Below are 22,789 nucleotides of genomic sequence, written 5' to 3'. Positions count from 1 at the left end.
GCTGGTGCTAGCCGACTTAGCCAGATGTCTGGAGCCACACAAGCTGATTCTGTGTGGGAAACGCTGGGGCTGGTTCCTGCCCTCCCTTCCCTTCCTCCTTGCAGACAGAGTTCCATTTTATTGAGGCGGTCACCCTCACCCTCTTGGCTGTGTGTTCGGGGTTTACAATGACCCACCCTAAAGGCAGAGGGGCAGAGGGCAGAGGGGCAGAGGGGCAGAGGTGGTGCAGAGACTGGTCATCGATCTCTAGGGGCAATCAAGGTAATTCGTCTCCCTTGTCCCTGATAGGCTCGGTGCAAAACCCATCTTCTAAAGGACAGCTGGCCTCTTCTAGGCCAGAGATCGTTCAGCTTTGACCCCTTTGTAATCATGGCAGGAGTCCAGGGTCCACACCAGCCACCCTATTTCAACCCCTACAGACCCTTCCCCTTCACATTGTGAGGCTTGACATGTCCCTGTGAAGAGTCGCAGGCGTGGAACACTTTGGGAAAAATCTCTATTCAGGCTTTCACTGGAAAACCCCAGACTGAGGGAACAAAGGCGATCCATCCTAAGCCTGGGTAGAGCAGAGCTGGACACTGGTGGATCGCAGAGCCTGAAGCGCCAGGAGAAACCTGCTGGTTACTTCCTTTTATTTTCTGTCTTTGTAAGTGTCAGTCTAGAACCCCACACAGGATCTTCTCCATCATAGGAAAGTGCTCTGAGGAAACTGACTTGCTATCTATTTTATCTCTGAGAAACTTCTTTGAGTAGCTGCCAGTAACATTTAGGGCTCTTTTGTTAAAAACAAACAAACAAACAAAACAAAACAAAAAAACCATTCAGGGCCAGGCACGGTGGCTCACACCTGTGATCCCAGCACTTTGGGAGGCACAGGCGGGTGGATCACGAGGTCAGGGGTTCGAGACCAGCGTGACCAACATGGTGAAACCCTGTCTCTACTAAAAATACAAAAATTAGCTGGGCGTGGTGGCGAATGCCTGTAATCCCAGCTATTCAGGAGGGTGAGGCAGGAGAATCGTTTGAATCCTGAAGGCAGAGGTTGCAGTGAGCTGAGATCTCACCACTGCACCCTAGCCTGGGCGACAGAGAGACTCTGTCTCAAAAAACAAAACAAAACGTTCATAAAAGTCACTTACTTGTATTCGTTCGGACGTCTCTGTGGTTTCTATCAGTTCCTGTACAGGAATGTATTGTTATGTACAAGAAGAATATGTTAGTGTCTCCCTAATTTTTCACTTGCAGTTTTCTGTTTACAACTTCCCTCCCCACCTTATTGTCCTAACCCTTCTGATAAGCTCCTTCATGTGTAACTACTAGGCTGTGATGTTTTACAGTAGAGTCAGGCAGTGCTGTTGCTCTCCTGGGTGGAAGGGGCTGTTTGGAATGGGATTGAGAGAAAGCTGGCAGTGCAGGGGACGCAACGCTAGAAATGTGAAACCAGGGCCCTGTCGCCGACCCTTTTAGAGAAATGTTTACTGTCTGGATGCCCCCAGCCGCCTTGCCTGAGCACCGTCACGCTTCCTGGCCTTTGATATGAAGATATCCTAATGCTCTGCCTATGATTAAGCAGATGCTTAGTAAGGAAAGAAAACACTGGTCTGGAAATAATTTCTCAAGCGCCGTGACTGCCTTATTGCACAAACATCGCCTCTTCGATGTTTCTCACAAGCCAGAGAGGAAGTGGCATCCATCGTGGCATGAATAGGAATGTGTGTTTGGAGCCGCGGGGCGGGGCTGGGAGGGGAGGGGACACTACCCAGCCAAACGAGGAGACGGTGGGGCTAGGAAAACCTCCAAGGGGAGCCTGCGGCGCGGTCCTTTCCTGTGTCCCCTTCGCTGCGGGTCCTGCCCAGGGCTGCGCCAGGTGGAGGTCCCGAGAGGCGGCGCGTTTCCTACGCTCCGGGACTGCGGGAGAAGCGCGAGTTCCTGTCTCTGAGACTAGAGGCCACGGACACCCGCGCAGGAGCACCTCCTGGCACCCCGCCCCACGCCCGTCCCTCCAGAGTCTACACACCGGCGACCGCCAGTGTCTAGGCGCACACATTTTCCGCCCTGCGGGGACTCCCACGTCCCGGGCCCTCTCTGCCGCAGGCACCAGATCCCGCCTCCGGTAGCTGGACTGAGAGGGTCCTCGGCGGCGTCTTTAAGGCTGCGGTCCCCGCCCCGCCGTCCTCCCCGCCCTCCTTCCTCCCGCCGCGGCTCCTCCCGCCTTCCCAGAGCAGCCGGGCGGCTGGGCGCGCGCTGCGCGGAGCAGGTGCCGGGGAGCCCTTCGCATGCGGTTGCCGGGCCGGAGGTGGTAGCGGCGCCGGGCGCGCTCCGCCCGCCCCTCCTCCGGGCCGCACTCGGGCTTGGGCGTGCGGAGACATGTCGGTGGCTACGGGCAGCAGCGAGGCGGCCGGAGGGACCGGCGGCGGCGGCGCGCGAGTTTTCTTCCAAAGCCCCCGGGGTGGCGCGGGTGGCAGCCCCAGCTCCAGCAGCGGCTCGGGCTCCTCCCGGGAGGACTCGGCGCCCGTGGCCACGGCGGCCGCCGCAGGGCAGGTTCAGCAGCAACAGCCGCGGCGACACCAGCAGGGAAAAGTGACAGTGAAATACGATCGTAAGGAGCTTCGGAAGCGGCTGGTGCTGGAGGAGTGGATCGTGGAGCAGCTGGGTCAGCTCTACGGCTGCGAGGTACCTGGGCGCGGGGCTGGGAGGGTCGGGGACCTCTCTAGCTCCTCTGTGCCCGCGCAGGAATTCTCCAGGGCTCCAGCTCTGGGGCGCGCACGTCCCTGACTCCCGGGACCAAGTGCCAGGAGCGAGGCGCGGCGCCTTCTCTCCCCCGCGGTGCCCTCTGGCGTCGGGCTCAGCGGTTGGGACGCCCCTGTCTGGGTTCGGTTGCCGGTGCCTGGGCCCCCTTGGTGGCCGTGGGGAGGGCTGGGTCCTGTGGAGCACAGTGCTTTTCTCCCAGCTCCGGGTGCCTCTGGGCTCCAGCTGCAGCTGCGCAAAGCGGGGCTCGGAAGGGCTCACTCCAGCTGCGCCTTAGCAGCCGTTGGGAAAACAGCAGCCAAAGAGAGCAGCGCTCACTGCTGGGATCCGGGCAGCCCTGATTTTTGTGGAGAACGAGCAGGGAAGGAAGGAAGCTGTCTCGTGGAAAGGAGAGGTTCTGGGGGATCTCAGAGGCCCCCTTGGTTCCCGAAATTCCCTGTGAAAATCCTGAGATGGAACGCTTTCCCCTTTCTAGCCAGCCCCGACGGTGTCTCCATAATTCGTTCCTGCGTTATCAGAGCTGCACTCGTTGTGCTTTATTGAAGCCGTAGTTTTTCCTCTCTAAGCTCAGTTACTCCAACTGATGGGCGCAGAACGAGCATCTGGGGCAACCTCGACGGGTGCCTCGGTGGAAGGGCGGGAGCCCTGCGGGGGGCCTGCGGGATCCCGGGATCTGCCAGCTTCAGGCTCCCAGCTCCCCTCTCCTGCACGACATCGTGACTTCCCACAGTCCAGGGACTAAGGTCATACACAAGTCTCAGGGACGTGTATATGTTTGATGTAGGGATAAATATGTAGAATAAACTGAAGTAAAACGACTGAAGCCAAAATGATCTCGCACGAGCATCTTGAATAACAGTAATTAATTCTAAATGAAGTGTCCTCCTCTTAAGGGAGTGGAGTTTGGAAAGGGTGGAAGCATGAAGGGGTTAATAATTAAGGCTGTGGCTTCTAATCTAAAGCTAGGTTTGTGTTCATTCAACTGTTGTGCTCTTCAGCAAAGATGACAACCAGATGAACTCATAGGCTTTACCACTAATGTTGGGTATTCTGTATTTGACACATTTCATGGCCTGTTGTGAAGACACATGTTCTTGAACACCCTCATTGCACAAGGAAACAGCATACTCATTACTACCAATGAATGATTATAATATAATGAAGCTCGACTGTATGACTAATGGGGTTGTAAAAATGTGTTGTTTCTCCAGCCCAGCTCTTACAAAAAGCCAATTTAATTGCATAAATAAAAACTGGTAAACATAAGAAGTGCTCATGAGATTTTTATAGGAAGTTGGCAAAACTCGGTAAAGAAACAACATTATTTGATGTAGATGGGATTATTGTTGGATGAATGGATGTGCTCAGTCCTGCCTCTGTAGAATCCAGTTAATTTTCATTTATTTCATACTTTTTTTTTCTCCATTTGGAGAAGATTTGAGTTAATAGAAAAAGTATTGTTGAAATTAACAATGTTCCAGCATGGCTCTTTTCGTGGGAGACTAATTAGACGTAGATTGGGAAACTAGAAAGAGCTCTTCCCCCTGAGTAGACTGATAAACAATATATTTTTAAAAATTCTTCAGAGTAATTAGAAAAAATGGAGGTTTGATTGTTTGCTGTGTGGAACATGTAGGTTAGGTATATATTTTAAAGGGTAAACATGAGCTTGAATCTTTTCCTTGTATTGTACTTTTCTTCTTGGGTTTTAAATCTTCAATCCGTAGCAAACAGCTAGACATTTGAAAGGGAGATTTTTGTGGTGAAATAATACAAGATGCTATCTGCTGCCTGCATGTCATTAATATGTGGCAAGTATTTCTCTTCAAGTTGTTTGTTCAGTCATTGTTGGCTGAAGGAGTATAAATCATTAGGAGGTTGTTGGCAATTTGTAATCACTGTGCTGGTGGTGCACCTTCATTTAATAATAAAGAAACATGGGCAAATAGGTAGCCAAATAAAGGCTTGTGTCTTTGCATCTATTTCTCTGCTGATAGGGCTCTATTTTTAGCATTGGGTTCTCTTGTTGAGTATCCTTTCTTTGTTGATAGCTTCAAGTATTTCAGCCTCTGGTTTGTGAATCAAGAAGGACATACCCTGGCTTGTAGCTCCGAACCTCATGCATATGAAGATTAGGAAATGTCCTTTTTACACTTAAAAGTGGTAATTCTTTCAAATGTTCAGCCCATGAAAGTGACACAGCCAATTTCCCAGGCTTCAAACTTCAAACCTGCCAAAGGCTTGAGTTACCTGCTGAGTTGGGGTAGAATATGAACACATCTTTAATTTCAGAAGAACTTGATCCAGGCAGGTCAGCAGTCAGATGACCTGACCTTTTCAGAATAGAAAATAATCTTTTGGAGAAGCATAAAGCAATGTATTTAAAAGGAAAGAGGAAGAGGAAAGAAGAAATACACAGAACCACTTTCTGTCTGTGGTTTTTTTTCTGGAAGTATGCAGTGACTAATCAGTTTTGTATGAGAATAATGTCATAGGGGAATTTATTACCTGCCTACTAGGTGACTAGGTGCTCTTCTGGGTACTTTGGGCTAATTCATTTAGTCTTCACAACAACACTATAAAGAAGATGTTCTTTTTACGCTTGTTTAAATGTAAATAAAGAAATGAAGACTCAGGGAGGATTAAAAGGCTTCTTCAAGCTCATGTAGCTGGTGGGTGGGTTTGGGTTGGGGATGAACCCAGTCTGGAATCTGAGTCCACCATATAACCGTATAACCAGGCCTGTCTGTACCGTGCAAGAGAACAAATGAAGATCTACAGGGCATCTGTCTAAATGCTTACAACTTATGAGTCAAACTAACAACATTTGTATAAAATTTCTTCTATCCACTGATCTTGACAGCTACATCTTCATAATGACCTGGAAGGCTAAGTTTGCATTTTGAATTCAAAATGTAACTTCCCAGAGTCATGAGCTGAAATGCAGTTGGGAGACTCTGCCCTGGCCCAGGTTTCTTTCCTTTTGCTTCCCATCCTTGGTACAGTCCCACCTGGTGAAGGACACTGTGTCCACCTGCACGCCCAGTCTTGGTATGCACCTGCCACTCCTTGACCATGATGCCTCTGCACACACCAGTGGTGATGTCCCCCTTGGGCAGGACAGATATGGGAGGAGCTTGTTCATGCCCCAGAAGCTACTTGGGATTTGAGAAGGGAATTCTGGGGACCTGGATCACAGACTAAAACCAGGTGGAAGGACACTGGTTCTGGATAGATGGCTCCACTTTGTCATAGGAAGTCTTCAGGAAGACAGGTTATGGCAGGAGCGTGCCCCCTCTTACCTAGCCTAAGGGCAACATTATAAAATATCGTGCCAAACAGCCTTTTAAATACATAGATAAGTGCTTTTATTGGATTCCAAAATGATTTGTTATGTGCTTACAGTTCTTTTCCATCTCATCTTCTCATGGGAAGGCTTATACAGGTAAATTTTCAGCTAGGAATTTGATTATAACGTAACTGTTAGACTAAATCTACATCTGTATCCACATTTAAGGATTTCTGTTTAAAGACTTTTTTTATGTCTTCCAAACCCTGGTGGTTTTTTTTGTTTGTTTGTTTTTGTTTTTTTGAGGTGAAGTCTCTCTCCGTCACCCAGGCTGGAGTGCAGTGGCCGATCTCAGCTCACTGCAACCTCCACCTCCCGGGTTCAAGCAATTCTCCTGCCTCTGCCTCCCAAGTAGCTGGGACTACAGGCACGTGCCACTATGCCTGGCTAATTTTTGTATTTTTGGTAGAGACAGGGTTTCACTGTGTTGGCCAGGCTGATCTCGAACTCCTGATCTCATGATCTGAATGCCTCGGCCTCCCAAAGTGCTGGGATTACAGGCATGAGCCACTGCGCCTGGCCAACCCTGGTGGTTTTTAAGAGCATTTGAAATCTGGCATAATATCTACTTTAACAAGTACTGCAAGATGACTTACTGGATAAGTCATGAATATTTCCAAGTTTGCCCAGCATCAAGATAACATCTGTACTTCCAGTTTTGCAATTCAATTTGCTTTGGAAATAAAAACATGTTCCTGAGCTCTGATGATTGCAATGCCCGTAGCATCCTAGCCATAAACAAGCTTGTGTGCCTCGGGTACTTGCTGTGTTGTTCTGTCAACTTAGTAGGTCTTTCCCTTTGCTTCCAGTGTCTGCTTTTTATAAAATGGTTCCTGACTTACTACACCTTTCAGTCTTCCCTAACTCCCCGTTACCCCCATTTTATAAAAACTGTCTTCTGAGAGATGTTGGTGGTGACACAGAAAGAAATATCCTGTTGATTGCTGCCTGATACATCTGGATATATAGATTGCTGCCTGACACATGGATACATAGAAACAGAGAGTCATAGGGCACCACTTAATCTTACTATGTATGCTAAGGAAAAATATTATAAAAGTAATCTGAAATACAATGTCATTAATGTTTAAATACAGTGTTTTATTCCTCACTTTCTGAAAAATGATGATTTTGTTTTTCTTTGTTTTGAGACAGAGTCTTGCTCTGTCGCCCAGGCTGGAGTGCAGTGGCGCGATCTCGGCTCACTGCAAGCTCCGCCTCCCGGGTTCACGCCATTCTCCTGCCTCAGCCTCCTGAGTAGCTGGGACTACAGGCGCCCACCACCATGTCTGGCTAATTTTTTGTATTTTTAGTAGAGGCGGGGTTTCACCGTGTTAGCCAGGATGGTCTCGATCTCCTGACCTCATGATCTGCCCGTCTCGGCCTCCCAAAGTGCTGGAATTACAGGCGTGAGAAACCGCGCCTGACGATGATTTTATTTTTCTAAATTTATTTCATAATGCATTTATGGGTTGTGACCTGCAGTTTTAAAAATACTGCTTCTGAAAGGGATAAGCCTAAATGTGTGTAATAGAGTTAGCAGGCACTGGCTGAGTACTTAGCATGTACTAGGCAAGGGTCGTGTAATCCTGGCAACAACCTCTGAGACCCCCATTTTGTGGAGGTGGAATCTGAGACATAGAGAAGTTAAGAAGTTGCCCCAGGACTCTCAGCTGGGATGTGACAGAGCAAGGCTATGGCCAGGGAGTCAGGAGCACCTTAACGAATGCCCTGTCCTGCCTCCTGAAACAGGACAGAGCCTGGCACCTATGTGAACCCCATGGTTTGCCTGTTCCAGATGCTGTTGTCGTACCTTGTAAATGTGTGTGCATGTGGGGGACACACTGTCAGCAGGTTAGTTCTTGTACCTGGATGAGTTCTCTCCTTTTACGTGCAGGTCCTGGATTTCCATAGACTTTCTAGGTACGGTATCGCATTAGCCGGCTTTGCTACTTTCTTAGTGCCCAAGCTGGAAGGTAGAAGCTGCTGCTTAGAACTCGTCTTGTGGATTGTTTGGTAAATCCCCATTTGTTCAGGTATTTGAGGACAGACTTTTAAACAACAACAAAACCCAAAAAACTCCATAAACTCAACCTGTAAACTACTAAGGAGTAAATTACACATGCAAAAAGTCAGTAGATAAAGCCAGGCATGGTGGCTCACGCCTGTAATCTCAGCACTGATGGATTGCTTGAGGCCGGGAGTTGGAGACCAGCCTGAGGAACATGATGAAGATCCATCTCTACAAAAAATACAAAAATTAGCCAAAGATGGTGGCATGCGCCTGAGCCTGGGGAGGTCGAGGCTGCAGTGTGCCAAGATCACACCACTGTACTCCAGCCTGGGAAACAGCCTGCCTCAAAAAAAAAGAAAAAAAAAGTCAGTAGATACAAGAATTCTAAATTGCCAAAGGAAGAAAAGAAAACTGCTTAACACATTCCTTTTGGAACAGTGGTTAGGGAAATGTGGGGTGGAAGCAGTGGTTACAATGTGTGCTTTGAAGTGAGATGAACCTAAATTCACACGTGACCCTGTCATTCAGTGGGTGTATGTGATTAGGCACTTTCCTTCACCCCCCTGAGCCTCACTGTCTCCATATATATATATGTTTGTGTGTGTGTGTGTGTGTGTGTGTGTGTGTATATATATATATATATATATATATATATATAGAAAGAGAGAGAGAGAGAGAGAGAGAGAGAGCGCGAGCCCAGGCTAGAGTGCAGTGGGGCTATCATGGCTCATTGCATCCTCGACCTCCCAGGCTCAAGTGATCCTCCCACCTCTTTTTTTTTTTTATTTTTTGTAGAGACAAGGTCTCACTATGTTGCCTAGGCTGGTCTCGAACTCCTGGGCTTAAGTGATCCATCAGCCTCAGCCTTCTAAAGTGTTGGGATTAGAGGTGTGAGCCACCGCGCCCGGCCACTTTCTCTGTATGTTGAAGGAAATCATCCTGGTGCCTTTGCAGGGCTGTCAGGAGGACTGACTGGTGAGACACCAAGCATAGTACTTAGGACATAGCACATCAGTGTTATTGGAGCCACAAGCTGCCACTAACTGTTGGTTATTCTCTGTGACGTGGAGAGAAAGGAAAGGGGGGAAGGAAAACAAGGTATTCACATCTATTTAGTGCAATAATTTGGAGAAGAGTATATGGCTACTTTAGGGTCAGGGGTGTTGGTGTGTGTTTGAACTTGAACATGGGCAAATATTCTCTAAACTATTCCTCCTGTTTCTAGAGCGTTCCTCATTCTCTGTGTTTCAGTGGATTTTTACCTATGTGTGGGGAAGTTAGACTGTAACAACCTGAAGGCAAGGAACTGTCTCAATTTTCATCATTTAAAAGTTCATAGCAGGACACAGTTCTTCAACCCTTAAGCATTTGCTTGAATGAATGTAAAAGGATAAATGCTCAGCAAATGTTTAAAAGTCACTGATGTTTTTGTATCTGAATTAGTTGGTGGTATTCCTTTATCATAGACATGGCTAGGGAAAAAGTCAATCTGTGTTTTTGTTACTATAGTCATATCACATTCTTGCATCCTTACAGCTTTATGTCAGTGTGTTGGAAAATACACCTTTCTTCATTGACTTACTTGCTCCAAACGGAACTGGAAGGTGGTAGTGGTAGCCAATTGACTTTGAAGTTTAGGTTGAGAAAATTCTTTTGCAAATGTGGTCTTCCCTGAGTCCTGTCCACTGTCTTTTCCTTTGCTCCTAACGTGCCCCTGCCACACTAGTTCTGCCTGTTGTTCTCATCTCTGTGGGTACATGTGTGCTTTTGCTGTCTTCTGTTTGTCCTTTTCCTCCCAGCCTAAAACAACCTGGCAGCTCCTGGCCTCCCTCACCTAGCCCACAGCTCTCTGCCAAGAAGTCTCTTTCTAGATGGAGGGAAGAATCAAATCTGAATTTTGTTTTCCATGTGGCATGTGCTTTGGCCACATGGTTTAGTTTGTAGTGCACGCTCTTGCTCTTGTTTCCTGCACTGGGCTAGTTCAAGACTTCACCTGCCTTTCCAAGGCACCTCCCAGTCTCCTCCTGTGCAAGCTAGACCAGCCACCCTCCAGGCACTTCATTCATGACACTCCTTTTTTGGCTGAGTTTTCAACCTCTCTGGCCCATTCATTTCAGCATATACACAAGTTGAAGTCTTTCTCTTCTGTTTAAACCACCACCATCCCCCACTACCACACAAATAGCTTCCCCTCCTCCGCCCTGTATTCCCCCACCGCACGTGCCACCCTGTCTTTCTCCTTCCCTTACTATTTTCCTGGAAGATCTTCTCCCCCTAGGACACACTCCTCCTTTATCCACCACAAACTGATGTCAGCTCCAACTGGCTTCCCTGAGGACCTTCTTGTTTCTCAATCCCATGGCCATGTTTGCACCTTTCTTTGACTCGACCTCAGCAGCCTTAGGCACTCCTCACCCTCTCCTTTTGTAACCCTGTCCCCTGGCCCTGTGGGCCATCCGGTCTCCTGGTCTACTCCTTGTGTTCTCTCTGCCCTTCCTGTCCTCCTTTCTGGGTTTTTCCTCTCTTGCCTGCTCTTCAATGATGACATTTCTCTGTCTTTGGGCCCTGGCTCTCTTTTCTGTTTTTTTTTTTTTTTTTTTTTTTTTTTTTTTCCTTCACTCCTGCGTGCTCTTTCTGGATGACAGGACCCTTCCTGTGGTTTTAGTTGTTGTCCATATGCAGACAACGTGTAACTCTGTATTTTTAGCCCTGATCTGTTTTCTGTGTGCCAGATGTATTCAGACAACTTTGAAATGGACAATGCCACATAGTACTCCAGAAAAACCTCATATTCAACTGGTCTGAAAATGAGTTTCTCATCTTCCTTAGCAAACCTACTCTCTTCCTCACTTCCGTCAGTGGGCAGCAAGTGCTGCTGTCCACAATTGTTCCAGCCCAAGATTACGTGGCATGCTTATCTCTTGCCTCCTCCTTGCTGTCACACCCAGGAGTCACAAAGTCTTGTTGATGTTCCCACAGCTCTGAAATCTGAGTCTCCACTGGTCCCTGCTGCTGCCTTAATCCAGCTCCTTGTAACTTCTCACCTGTGTAATAGCAATGGTCACTGTAGCCCAGTTTCTTTCAAATTACGGCAACTACTCCTGCTACCGCACCCTCCACCACTGCTGCTATTGTTTCATCCTACCTCATACCATCAATCCTCCTAACAACTTTATGAAGGAGATGGTATTATCTTCATTTCTTCATTTTTTGGAGGAAGCAGCTGAGATCCGAGTTGTCGCTTGTCCTTGTCCAAGGTCACACTGATTCCAAAGTCACTTAGCTATGATGTTCCCATTGCTCCTGATAGCTGCATTGAAGAAGTGCTGATTGCAAACCTCGTCCTTCATGGGTGCTAATTTAATCCTCGCTGTAACTCTGCAAGGTAGGTGAAGAAACTGAAGTACAGAGAGCTTGAGCTGCAGCTCCCCGTCAGAGGCCACATGGCTGGCAGGTGGCAGGGTCTCTGGTTCCTGGGTTGGGGCTCCCACTCTGTCCCTGCTCCAGCTCCCCATGGTCCTTCAGAGCCACCTCCATGTGCTGTAGCTGGTGTGTTTTCTAAAATCCAGGTGGGATCTTATTCCCCACAGCCTTCAGGATAAAGCAGGAGCCCTTTAGCACGTGACCAGGGCTAAGGGGTTTCCCTGCCCCAGTCTCTGGATTTGTCTCTGGCCACCCCTGGCCCTGCTGCTTCAGCTATCAGCTGAGTCCCTAAGGCAACTCAGCAGGAACCCCTCTGCCAGAATCACCTCCACTCACTCCCCTGCCCCCAATCCCTAGCTGTCTAGCTTGCACCTGTTCTTCAGCCTGGCACTTGGCAGTACCTTCCCAGGAGCTTCTCTGATCCATCTCCTGCTGTCAGGCTGGCTCTGGGGCCTTTCCAGGGCCCCTCTTTCTGTAATCCTGTCTCCTACCCTCACTGCAGCCTCCTGCAGGCAGAATCTTGTACCTTTGCAGCCCTGGTGATTCTCATACACCTGGCTGCACTTGGGTGTCCCTGCTATGGACTGAATGTTTGTGTCCCCCAGATTCATAGGTTGAAACCCTAGTCCCCAGAGTGATGGTATTTGGAGGGAGGACTTTGGGGAGGTCATTGGTGTTAGGTGAGGTCATGAGGGTGGAGGTCCTGTAACGTGATTAATGCCCTTGAAAGGGGAGGAAGGGACCAGAGTTCGCTTTCACTGCCATGCAAGGGCACAGCATGAAAGCACAGCAAGAAGATGGAAGACGGCCACCTGTAGACCAGGAGGAGGATGCTGGCACCCTGATCTCAGACCTCCAGCCTCTAGAACTGTGAGACAGAAATGCTTGTTGTTTGAGCCACTCAGTCTGTGCTATTTATTTGACTATCAGTGAGTGACAGTGGCTGCATCTTCTGGTTTCGTGATGTGCATTTCAGAAATGTGTTCCCAAAATTAAACACATGAATATAATTTGGCTCTGCCTGTATTGAAAACCTGCTCTTTCACTGTCAACTTGAAGTTATGGTTCTTTTTCCTGGTTATAAATTATAACTACGGAGTCTTTTGAACATCTGAACTAAAAGGAAGTTGTGGCATAAGGCACAGATGTGTGGGGTAATGAAAGTCTTCAAAGAAAGGGATCACGAGTTACTGCCATTCTCTGTAATTTTAAGTCTTCAGCATGTCCAAGAATTTTGTTTGCACAGGAATTGCTTATTTCTATGCGAGTAGAAATGCTTGTGCAAGGAAGTAGCAAGTGCTTTTCCATCTGTGGATAATACTCGGAGCAACAGGCTCATACAAGTCTTCATAGAACAAGAATGAAAGCCTGGATTCCTGCCTCTGCTTAAAAGTTAGGGCCAATACATTCTCACCAGGTTTTTCTTAGTCAGCACTGGCATTTTGGAAATCTGTTCCACTGAGTAAAAGCTTAGAAAAAAGAGAAGACCAGAGTGTAGGTGGGTCTCTAAATAATCACTTTATGGTTGAGGAATAAAGTGATTAAGAAACAGCTTCTTCATTTTGAAAGAATCCATGGGGAAAACTGTGGAAGGAGCTGTGGAGGGCTGGACTATTCATTCACTCACTCATTCATTCACTTGTTCAACAGATAACATGGAGAAGGAAAGGGGTTATAAGAAGCTTCACCCCTTTTAAACTGTGTAAGGGAAAAGGTAGAAAAAGTCAAAGAATCCTTCCCATTATGGCAGAAGAATGGAGGAGACTATAGGATTGAAAGCTCTCTGGGGCAAGGACTCTGTCCTGTTCACAGCTGTGTTAATGTATTCAATACAGTTATTTAGTACATAGTGACTGCACATGTCTTTACTCAAAGTCTGTGTTTAGGAAAGGATATGATAAATTCACTGACATTATAATGCAAATGACTAAAAACAATTTAGTTATCTTTCATTTTAATAGGAAGTCAGATCTTAAGTAAGAGAAAGTAATCTCTTAAGAGCTGGGCTTCAGGAATGAATAAGCCAGGGCAGGATGTATGCTTTGTGGCTGTGAGAACCTTGCTGGCAACTATGAGATTAATTCCGGTCAGCCGTTCCCAGTGTGAGGTAGTGGGAATGGCCCTTGCCTGTGAGTTCCATCTTAGTCGGGCCACTGCTGACCAGCTAGATGAGCTTGGCAAGTCACAGAGTTTGTTTTCAGGTTTTCTTTCTTCATCTGAAAAAAATGAGGGAGGTCTGGGCTTTCCAGCTCCAACCTTTAGATGTTCTATGCTAAAGCCAGGGCTGCACTGGCAAAAGTGAGATGTATCAAAGAAAGAGTGATATTAAAAGCAGGAGAAATAGAAGTGTCTTCCCCTTCAAGGCAAACCTGAGACAAGGATTAGACTAGTTCACCAAAGGGCCATCAAATTTGCAGAGCTAATTTCCTGTAGCTGAAGTGGGAGCATATCCATCCTGCACTGGCATGATGTCTTGTGTGAGTGGCTTGGATAGGGACTAGAATGTAAGGATTAGTTTAAGAACTTTTTAAAAAAATCATCTTTTCCTCTTCTGAAACCTCTCCTTAACTACTGGCTTTCAAGTTAAGTTTGGAATCTGACAGCACAGACACTTACAGCCACCATAGCTGCTTTTTTTTTGCATTTAATTGGGTTAACCTTTAAGAACTGGCATGTTTGACTTAAGATTTTAGGCATATAACCTATAATATTGACTTTGGGGGGTGCTTTTCTGTTCTTATTATTTGTCTTTTATCTTGGCACCTCCTAATTAACTAGTGGTGGTATTTATTTTAACTTGAGGGAGGTTCATTTTGAGATATGAAATGAGCATCCGAGAGGGAAAATCACAGCAGCTTTCAGGAGTAAAATTGAATGAGGTGAAATGTACAAATTAGCCTGAATAAGAGCATGACTAAATCCATACTGAGCAAATTACTTTCTACTGGGGAGTTTATTCCTGGGGTGTCACTTTATAGTTAGTTTTAGGACTAATAAGAGGGGATAACAAGAAAAACTTAAGATTTTTTATGGACAGTTCTAGCAGGAAGTGAAAAGCAAAACTTATTCTTTGTAATATTTATTTGGTATAATGATAGAATCATAAAGCACCATTGGATAATCCCATTTGAGCCACATAAATACTCTGTGATATAAGTAGTTACTCCATTTTAAAATGAGAAAATGGGGAGGCTCCAAGAGTCTTTGTAACATGCCCAAGTTTAAACTGCCTTGCTGTTTAAAAGGCTTGCTTCCTGGAAACTGTGAACATCAGTTGCACCATTTCCCCCAGATACCTTCCATGTATTCTAGCATGTTTGGCCAATAGATTGAGCAAATCTTTTTTGTTTGATTTACTTGGTACATTTTCAAATATGCTTCATCTTAGTTGAACAATTTACAGGATTCTGTTATTTCCTAAGTGAACCATTTACAGGAGTCAGCCATTTCTTAAGAAAAATGCAAATCCTGGCTGGGCGCGGTAGCTCACGCCTGTAATTCCAGCACATTACAGGGAGGCTGAGGCGGGTGGATCACTTGAGGTCAGGAGTTTGAGATCAGCCTGACCAACATGATAAAACCCTGTCTCTAATGAAAATACAAAAATTCGCTAGGTGTGATGGTAGGCGCCTGTAATCCCAGCTACTCGGGAGGCTGAGGCAAGAGAATCGCTTGAACCTGGGAGGCAGAGGGTGTAGTGAGCTGAGATTGCACCATTTCACTCCAGCCTAGGCGACAGAGTGAGACTGTGTCTCAAAAAAAAAAAAAAAAAAAAAAGAAAAAGAAAAATTCAAATCCATTATCTCTGAAGTAGACACCCCAGTGAGTGAGCTACTTCTTTCTTTCTTTGCCAGGTTTGCATGGGCAGTTGGTCATGGAATCCTTGAGCTCTTGGGCTATCTATTGGCTCCATGCTTAATCCCTTTTGAGGTTAAAAGTTAGAAACTCTCTTTAAATAAGCCAAGGGATACGAGTATATATTTTATCTTACATATTTGAAGGCAGCAGATATTATCACTGACATGGTAGAAGTAAAGTAATGCTTTTTCTAAGTACAATGTAAAAAACTATTAATAACTTGGTTTGCTTATGCTAAATGATGTTTTTGCTGAAGTCCTTAGCTGCTGCCGCCAATCATCTGTTAGTATTTTTCTCTTATATTTATATGTCAACAGTGCAATTGGCAAAGCCATTTCATTCATTTCTGCTAATATTAATGGAATTAAATCTGTTTCAAGCCAGGTAGGTGAGGTGTTGAGTTTTCAGATTGACAGAGGTGGCTTTTCTGTTTGGTTCTTATGAGCTAATACTCTACATAACAATTCAAATTAGTCAACTGGTTTTTCTCATGTTTGTGTTGGATTGTGGCCGCTCTCTGACATGTCAAAAGAAAATGAGTCATTGATTTGGTGCCAAAACATGATTATGCTTGCTATAATGAAATCACCCTAGAAATATTAAAACTAAGAAAACAGCACGTACTCTCTCTGTTAGACAAGTGCCTTTTGTTATGTTACGATTTCCATTTCTTCATCAAAAAGGAAAAACATTTTTCATAGGATATCTTTTATATCCTATGGTTCAGCATTTACTAATCTTACACCAGAAGCAGTTTACATGGAGAGATGTTTAGATAATGAAAACTTGTCTGTATTATGGAAAGGTTGCCACCTAAATTAGCCAGAGACTCCAAAGCATTTAGCTGCCAGTCATGCCTTAAACCTTGGGAACATCCCATGTTAGACTTAGATTAAGAACCCTTTTGGGGGTTCAAAGAGGTGATGGGCTGTATTCAATGGTGAATGATCCCAAGGTTGAGTTAACTCATCACTCTGAAGAACAAAATGAGGAATTAGTTTACTTAGTTAATTACTGACACCTTACTAGAAACTCTGAAGGAGGGCAAAGAATGAGATACAGATAATGTATAAAATATTTAGTAAAATGAAATTCTCATGTCAGCTGTTACAACCACAACTCCAAGGATGTGAGAGAGTGTGGTCTACACAGGAGGGGTGGAGTGGGTGTGGACCTCAGCCTTCTGCTCCAGGAGTCCATGTTTGTGAATGTCTTCCTACCTCTAGCGCCACTTTACAAAATCAAAAGAAACAGAAAAGCTCATAAGTATGGCTTCTTACTAGTGATGGGAAACAGTTTGTCTCATTGTTTCATTTCGGAGATACCTACTGGTTACACACACAGGTTCTTTTCACATCCTTCATGCCCTGATTGAGAGGATGTCTTAGTCCATTTTGTGTTGCTGTCACAGAATACCTGAGACTGGGTGATTTATCAAGAAAGAGGCTTGTTTGGTTCATGATTCTGGAGGCTGTGGAGTCCCAGAAGCATGGCACTGCATGTGTTTGGCTTCTGGGCTTCTAGGGAGAGTATCATGCCATGTCATAACATGATGGAAGGTCAAAGGGGAAGTGGATACAGGTGAAGGGTCAAAACAGACCCTGGCCTGGTGGGAACTAATCTGTCACCTCCAGAATGAATCCAGTCTCACAAGAGCAAGAACTCACTCACTGTAGTGAGAACTGTACCAAGACACCTAGGCCCAGAAGGTGGAGTCTCTGTGACCCAAGCTCTTCCCATTAAGTTCCACCTCTTAAAGTTTCCACCTGCCAACATTGCTGCACTGGGAATTAAGGTTCCAATGTGCCTTTTGATGGGGACATTCAAACCATAGCAGAGACATTGCCTTCTAAGATAGACCCTCCCATCTTCCTGGGGTAGGGGAGCTGGCTTGGTCTGTCTAGAAGGATGAGCAGGCTGCCCACTACCTACCTTTATTAAGAGTGATTGTCAGTCATCATCCTTGGCTAACTTTAATTTACCACTTTTAAATGATCTAATCCTTTCAGAGAAATTTTGAGGATTAATAATATGAAAAACCATCCCCCCAAAGCTCAGAATATTTATGAAGGTATTATTAGCAACATCTACTAGGCTTTTGCTATAACTGATTCTGCCTTGTTAATCTATGTATTCAAATTAAAGGTTGTTTTTTGACCCAATGGGGGGCAGAGGCTTATGAGATTTTTTTTATTATGGAATATTGGTGGAGTTTCTACCTTGATTGCAAATTTGGTCACACACCAGGTTTTATGAATGTAAAATAATCTAATCAACACTCCAGAATGAAAACTCTTGTTGGATTGCTTCAAGAGAATTACCATTCTGCAGTAGGAGCTCTATCACATTTGAATTAAGTAATAATAGATAACATGTATTCTAGGTAAAACTCTTTTTTCATAGGATATCTTTTATATGTATCTAAAAAAGAGATTCGGATGATACATGGTAACTATTAGTAGTGCTTTTTAGTATAATTGTGGGTAATTTATTTTATCTGTTTTGTGCAATGTACATGTATTTGTCCTATAAGATAATAACTTCAAAGCTGTTTTTAAGAAGGGGCAGGCATGAGTATCCCACTGTTTTATTGTCATGGGTGAGAAAGGGGCACAAACCCTCTCCTGCCACAGGGCTTTACAATGTTTGGAATAGCTTGATTGGTGTTTTTTCCATCTTTTCTTTTTGAGGAAGATGGGTTTTAAATTTTTAAAAAATTATAAATAAGGAAGAAAAAGCCAGTAAATTTGTTTATATTAGATTCTTTATATTTTCAGAGGAAGCAGCCTTCACACTTTGGATAGAACACATAACACTTTGGAAGACTCTTTTGGTGTCTTCATTTTTCAGGGGCAGGAAAGACAGTCTCTGAGGATGAGGATGGTACCACCACCCACAGGACGGAAGGAAAGTTAAAAGGAAGGTTGGATCACTCTTCGACTTCCTTCTGGAGCCCAGCCCCTTCTAACTGCTCAGGGGCTGACTTCTGTATCATCAGCTGTTCCTTTGTTTCAAGAGTATTCAAGAGTATTTATAGACTGTATATTGAAGATCTGTGCAGTTTATGATATGTAAATTATACCTCAGTAAACTATTAGAACACAAATACACACAAAAGCCTTTCTCTCTCTTCCTATCTTCAGCTACATTTGACAGAGATTGTCTATATTCTTTGATCGCATTTTATCAACTTCTGTGCCCTTCTTAGCCACTGCTGTGTGGCTTGTCCTTCTTTTCCACCCAGAAGGTTCATGACCTCCATGTTGCTAAATTCCAAGTGCGCATTCCAGTTTTTGTCTTGTGTGCTCTCAGCCCCCTCCCCTCCCCCCCCCCCCCCCCCCCCCCCCCCCCCCCCCCCCCCCCCTTTTTTGACAGAGTCTCGCTCCGTCGCCCAGGCTGGAGTGCAGTGCCGCGATCTCGGCTCACTGCAAGCTCCGCCTCCTGGGTTCATGCCATTCTCCTGCCTCAGCCTCCCGAGTAGCTGGGACTACAGGTGCCTGCTACCATGCCCGGCTAATTTTTTGTATTTTTAGTAGAGACGGGTTTTCACCGTGTTAGCCAGGATGGTCTGAATCTCCTGACCTCGTGATCCGCCCACCTCGGCCTCCCAAAGTGTTGGGATTACAGGTGTGAGCCACCGCGCCCAGCCTGTGTGCTCTCGGCTTTCTAAGCCACTCTGCCAATTATCCGTCCATCAGCCATCCCAGCATCCATCCATCCTTCCATCATACAATGCACTGTCCTTCTGTCCCTCCTTCCAATATCCACCCACTAGTCCCTTCGTCTGTCTCTGCCAGGCATTCTTTTTTTTTTTTTTCAACAAATAAACTTTATGTTTTAGATGGTTTTAGATTTACAGAAAAATTGCGAAGACAGAACACAGTTCCCATATATTCTGCAACAGGTTTTACCTGTTAGCACCATATGTTAGAATTATACATTTGTCACAATCAATGAACCAATATTGATACATTATTATTCTCTGAAGTCCATACTTTATTCAGATTCTTTAGTTTTTGCCTAGAGTCCTTTTACTGTTCCAGGATCCCATCCGGGACACCACATTGCGTTTACCTGGCATGTCTCCTTAGACTCCCTTGGCTATGCCAGTTTCTCAGCCTTCTTTTGTTTTGGATGACCTTGACAGTATTGTGGAGTACTTGCTAGGTATTGTGTAGAATGTCCCTCAAATGGCATTTGTCTGATGTTTTTCTCATGATTAGACTGTATTTATGGGTTTGAGGGAGGAAGACCCAAAGGTAAAGAAACATTTTATCACATTCTGTCAAGGTACATCCTGTCAATATGTGCATTGCACAAAACAGATAAGCAAAATAAATTACACATAATGATACTAAAAAACACTACTAATAGTTATCATGTATCATTCGAATCTCTTTTCTAGGTACATATTTTATATATATATATATATATTTTTTTTTTTTTTTTCACCTGTTGATATTCACCTTGAGCACCTGGCTGAGATAGTGTCTGTCAGGCTTCTTCACTGTACAGTTACTCCCTCTATTTCCACATTGTATTCTTTGGAAGAAAATCACTATGTGTAGCTCATTCTTAAGTAATGGGAAGTTACGTTCCGCCTCATTGTGTAGCTACGTGATTTATATGGAATTCTTTTGCATGGGAGATTTGTCTCTTCTTCTCATTTGTTTACTTAGTCTGCTTTATTTATGTCACTATGGATCATGGATATTTCTTGTTTGCCTTGGATTATAATTCAATATTACTTTATTTCGTGGCCCATATTATTCCAGTTTTGGCTATTGGGAGCTGTTTCTATTGGTTCTTGTGTTCCTTTGACATACCCCCATGATCGTGTGTGTGTGTGTATTTAATACTTCTTTACTTTCTAGCACTACAATACTTGAATACTTCTTTACTTTCTAGCACTATAAAATACTCTAGGCTCATCTTGTGTATCTTCTGCCCTAGATTCAGAGTCAGTCATTTCTCCAAGGAGCCCTGGTTCCTTTTATTAGAGATTGTTATTAGAAACCAAGATATGGCCAGGTGCGGTGGCTCATGCCTGTAATCCCAGCACTTTGGGAGGCCAAAGGGGGCAGATGATCTGAGGTCAGGAGTTTGAGATCAGCCTGGCCAACACAGCGAAACCCCATCTCTACTAAAAATACAAAAATTAGCCAGGTGTGGTGGCATGCTCCTGTAATCCCAGCTACTCGGGAGGCTGAGAGAGGAGAATCGCTTGAACCCAGGAGGCAGAGGTTGCAGTGAGCTGAGATCATGCCATTGCACCTCCAGCCTGGGTGACAGAGCAAGACTGTGTCTCAAAAAAAAAAAAAAAAAAAAAAGGGCTGGGCACGGTGGCTCAAGCCTGTGATCCCAACACTTTGGGAGGCTGAGGCAGACAGATAACGAGGTCAGGAGGTCAAGACCATCCTGGCTAATGTGGTGAAACCCTGTCTCTACTAAAAATACAAAAAATAAGTCGGGCGTGGTGGTGGGTGCCTGTAGTCCCAGCTACTCAGGAGGCTGAGGCAGGTGAATGCTGTGAACCCGGGAGGCGGAGCTTACAGTGAGCAGAGATGGCGCCACTGCACTCCAGCCTGGGTGACAGGGTGAGACTCCGTCTCAAAAAAGAAGAAAAGTAACCAAGAAAACCAACATAAGGGATGCCAGGTGTACTTGTTGCTACTGAAATGTCATTGTTTCTAAGATCTCTCACGTGACAGCAAGAAAAGATAATGTGTGTATTCTAATTTGTGTATATATATCTATAAATATTTCCATATGTAACCATCAGCATCTATATCAAGCTAAACATCAGCTCATTTGATGTCTTCGATTCTAATCCATTACCACATGGGTCGTGCTAGTCCCCTTTCTTTCCCTGTCTTTAAACTCCTACTGCAACAGAGACAAACATGTGGTTCCCACCACCCGTAACCATCCCCTTAATTGTTCAGTTGTAGTGTACATGTACAGCAATATCAGAATTGTTAACTCAATCCCTATGGGAAACAACTTTATCAACTAGGAGATGGTGCTTATGTGCACTCCTTTTGCATTTGATTTTAACAGACTCTACTTATTTCTAGTTACTTCAGTTAGCACCCTTTTCTCCTATCCCCTTCAGTGAGGTTGTTGCATACATTTGTAATATAGATAGATTGTTTTGTCACATTCTGCATGCCATCCTGGGATTCCCCCAATCTCCTAAATGATTTTTTAAATTTGTGTACATTGTACATTAAGATTCATTCTTTGTGGAATCAGTCCTGTGGATTTTAACAAATGCATAGTGTCATGTATCCACCCTTACAGTATCATACAGAATAGTTGCACCTCCTAAAATATCTCCTGTGCTTCACCCATTTACCCCCCTCCTTTTCTTTTCTTTTGTTTTCTTTTTTTTTTTTTTGAGATGGAGTCTTGCTTTGTCGCCCAGGCTGGAGTGCAGTGGTGTGATCTCAGCTCACTGCAACCTCTGCCTCCCAGGTTCAAGCGATTCTCCTGCCTCAGCCTCCCCAGTAGCTGGGACTAAAGGCATGCGCCACAATATCCAGCTAATTTTTGTATTTTTAGTAGAGACGGGATTTCGCCAGGTTGGCCAGGCTGGTCTCCAACTCCTGACCTCAGGTGATCTGCCCACCTGGGCCTCCCAAAGTGCTGGGATTACAGGCAAGAGCCACAGTGCCAGGCCAACCTCTGCCATTTCTTCCTGAACCACTGATCCCTTTCCTATTGCTATCGTTTTGCCTTTTCCAGTATGTCATATAATTGAAATCATACAGTATACAGCATTTTCAGACTAACTTCTTTCACTACACAGTATACATTTAAGATTCATCTGTGTTTTTTTTTTTTTTTTTTTTTTTTTTTGTGGCTTGATAGCTCAATTCTTTTTATGGCTGAATAAGATGCCATTGTATAAATGTACCACAGTTTATCCACTTGGCTCTTGAAGGACATCTTGGTTGCTTCAGTTTTTGATGATGACGAGTAAGCCTGGTATAAACATTTGTGGGTGGACTTTTGTTTGAATATATGTTAGAAATTAGTGAGGTCAAAATGCCACATGCACTTTTAGGTGCTAGGGACACAGGTGCTTAGATACAACAGCGAAAGAGTCCCTGTGCTCTTACAAACAAACGCAAATGAGTAAATCAGAATGGCTTCAGCTCATGAGTAGTGCTAGGAAAAAAATAGCTAATAGGATAATGAGTGAGAGACTGTGGGCAGGTTAGTGGGGCCAGGAAGGGCTTCTTTGAGGAAGTTCATTGCATTTGTATCTGGGTCTACATGATGAGGGATGGCACCAGCGGTGTGTAAAGCCCTAGGGGGACATACTGGACTCAGTTAATGCAAACACTGTCTGGCAGGATGAATCTTGGCATGACCAAGGGACTAGGAACAGA

The 22,789-nt window shown here is 44.9% G+C and overlaps 1 protein-coding gene across 1 annotated transcript in view; it reads left to right on the top strand.

Annotated features, from left to right (window-relative positions):
- The first annotated feature begins 1,723 nt into the window (after positions 1-1,723).
- Positions 1,724-22,789, top strand: part of PPP1R14C (protein phosphatase 1 regulatory inhibitor subunit 14C) — a 107,552-nt gene continuing 86,486 nt past the window's right edge. Inside the window, exon 1 of the mRNA XM_030929636.1 lies at positions 1,724-2,673. Within this exon, the coding sequence (XP_030785496.1) occupies positions 2,368-2,673 (306 nt within the window). The 5' untranslated portion in view covers positions 1,724-2,367. The remainder of the gene's footprint in view (positions 2,674-22,789) is intronic.

The sequence above is a fragment of the Rhinopithecus roxellana genome, chromosome 4, assembly GCF_007565055.1.
Source record: "Rhinopithecus roxellana isolate Shanxi Qingling chromosome 4, ASM756505v1, whole genome shotgun sequence".
NCBI lineage: Eukaryota > Metazoa > Chordata > Mammalia > Primates > Cercopithecidae > Rhinopithecus > Rhinopithecus roxellana.
This window is presented reverse-complemented; position numbering and strand designations above follow the sequence as displayed.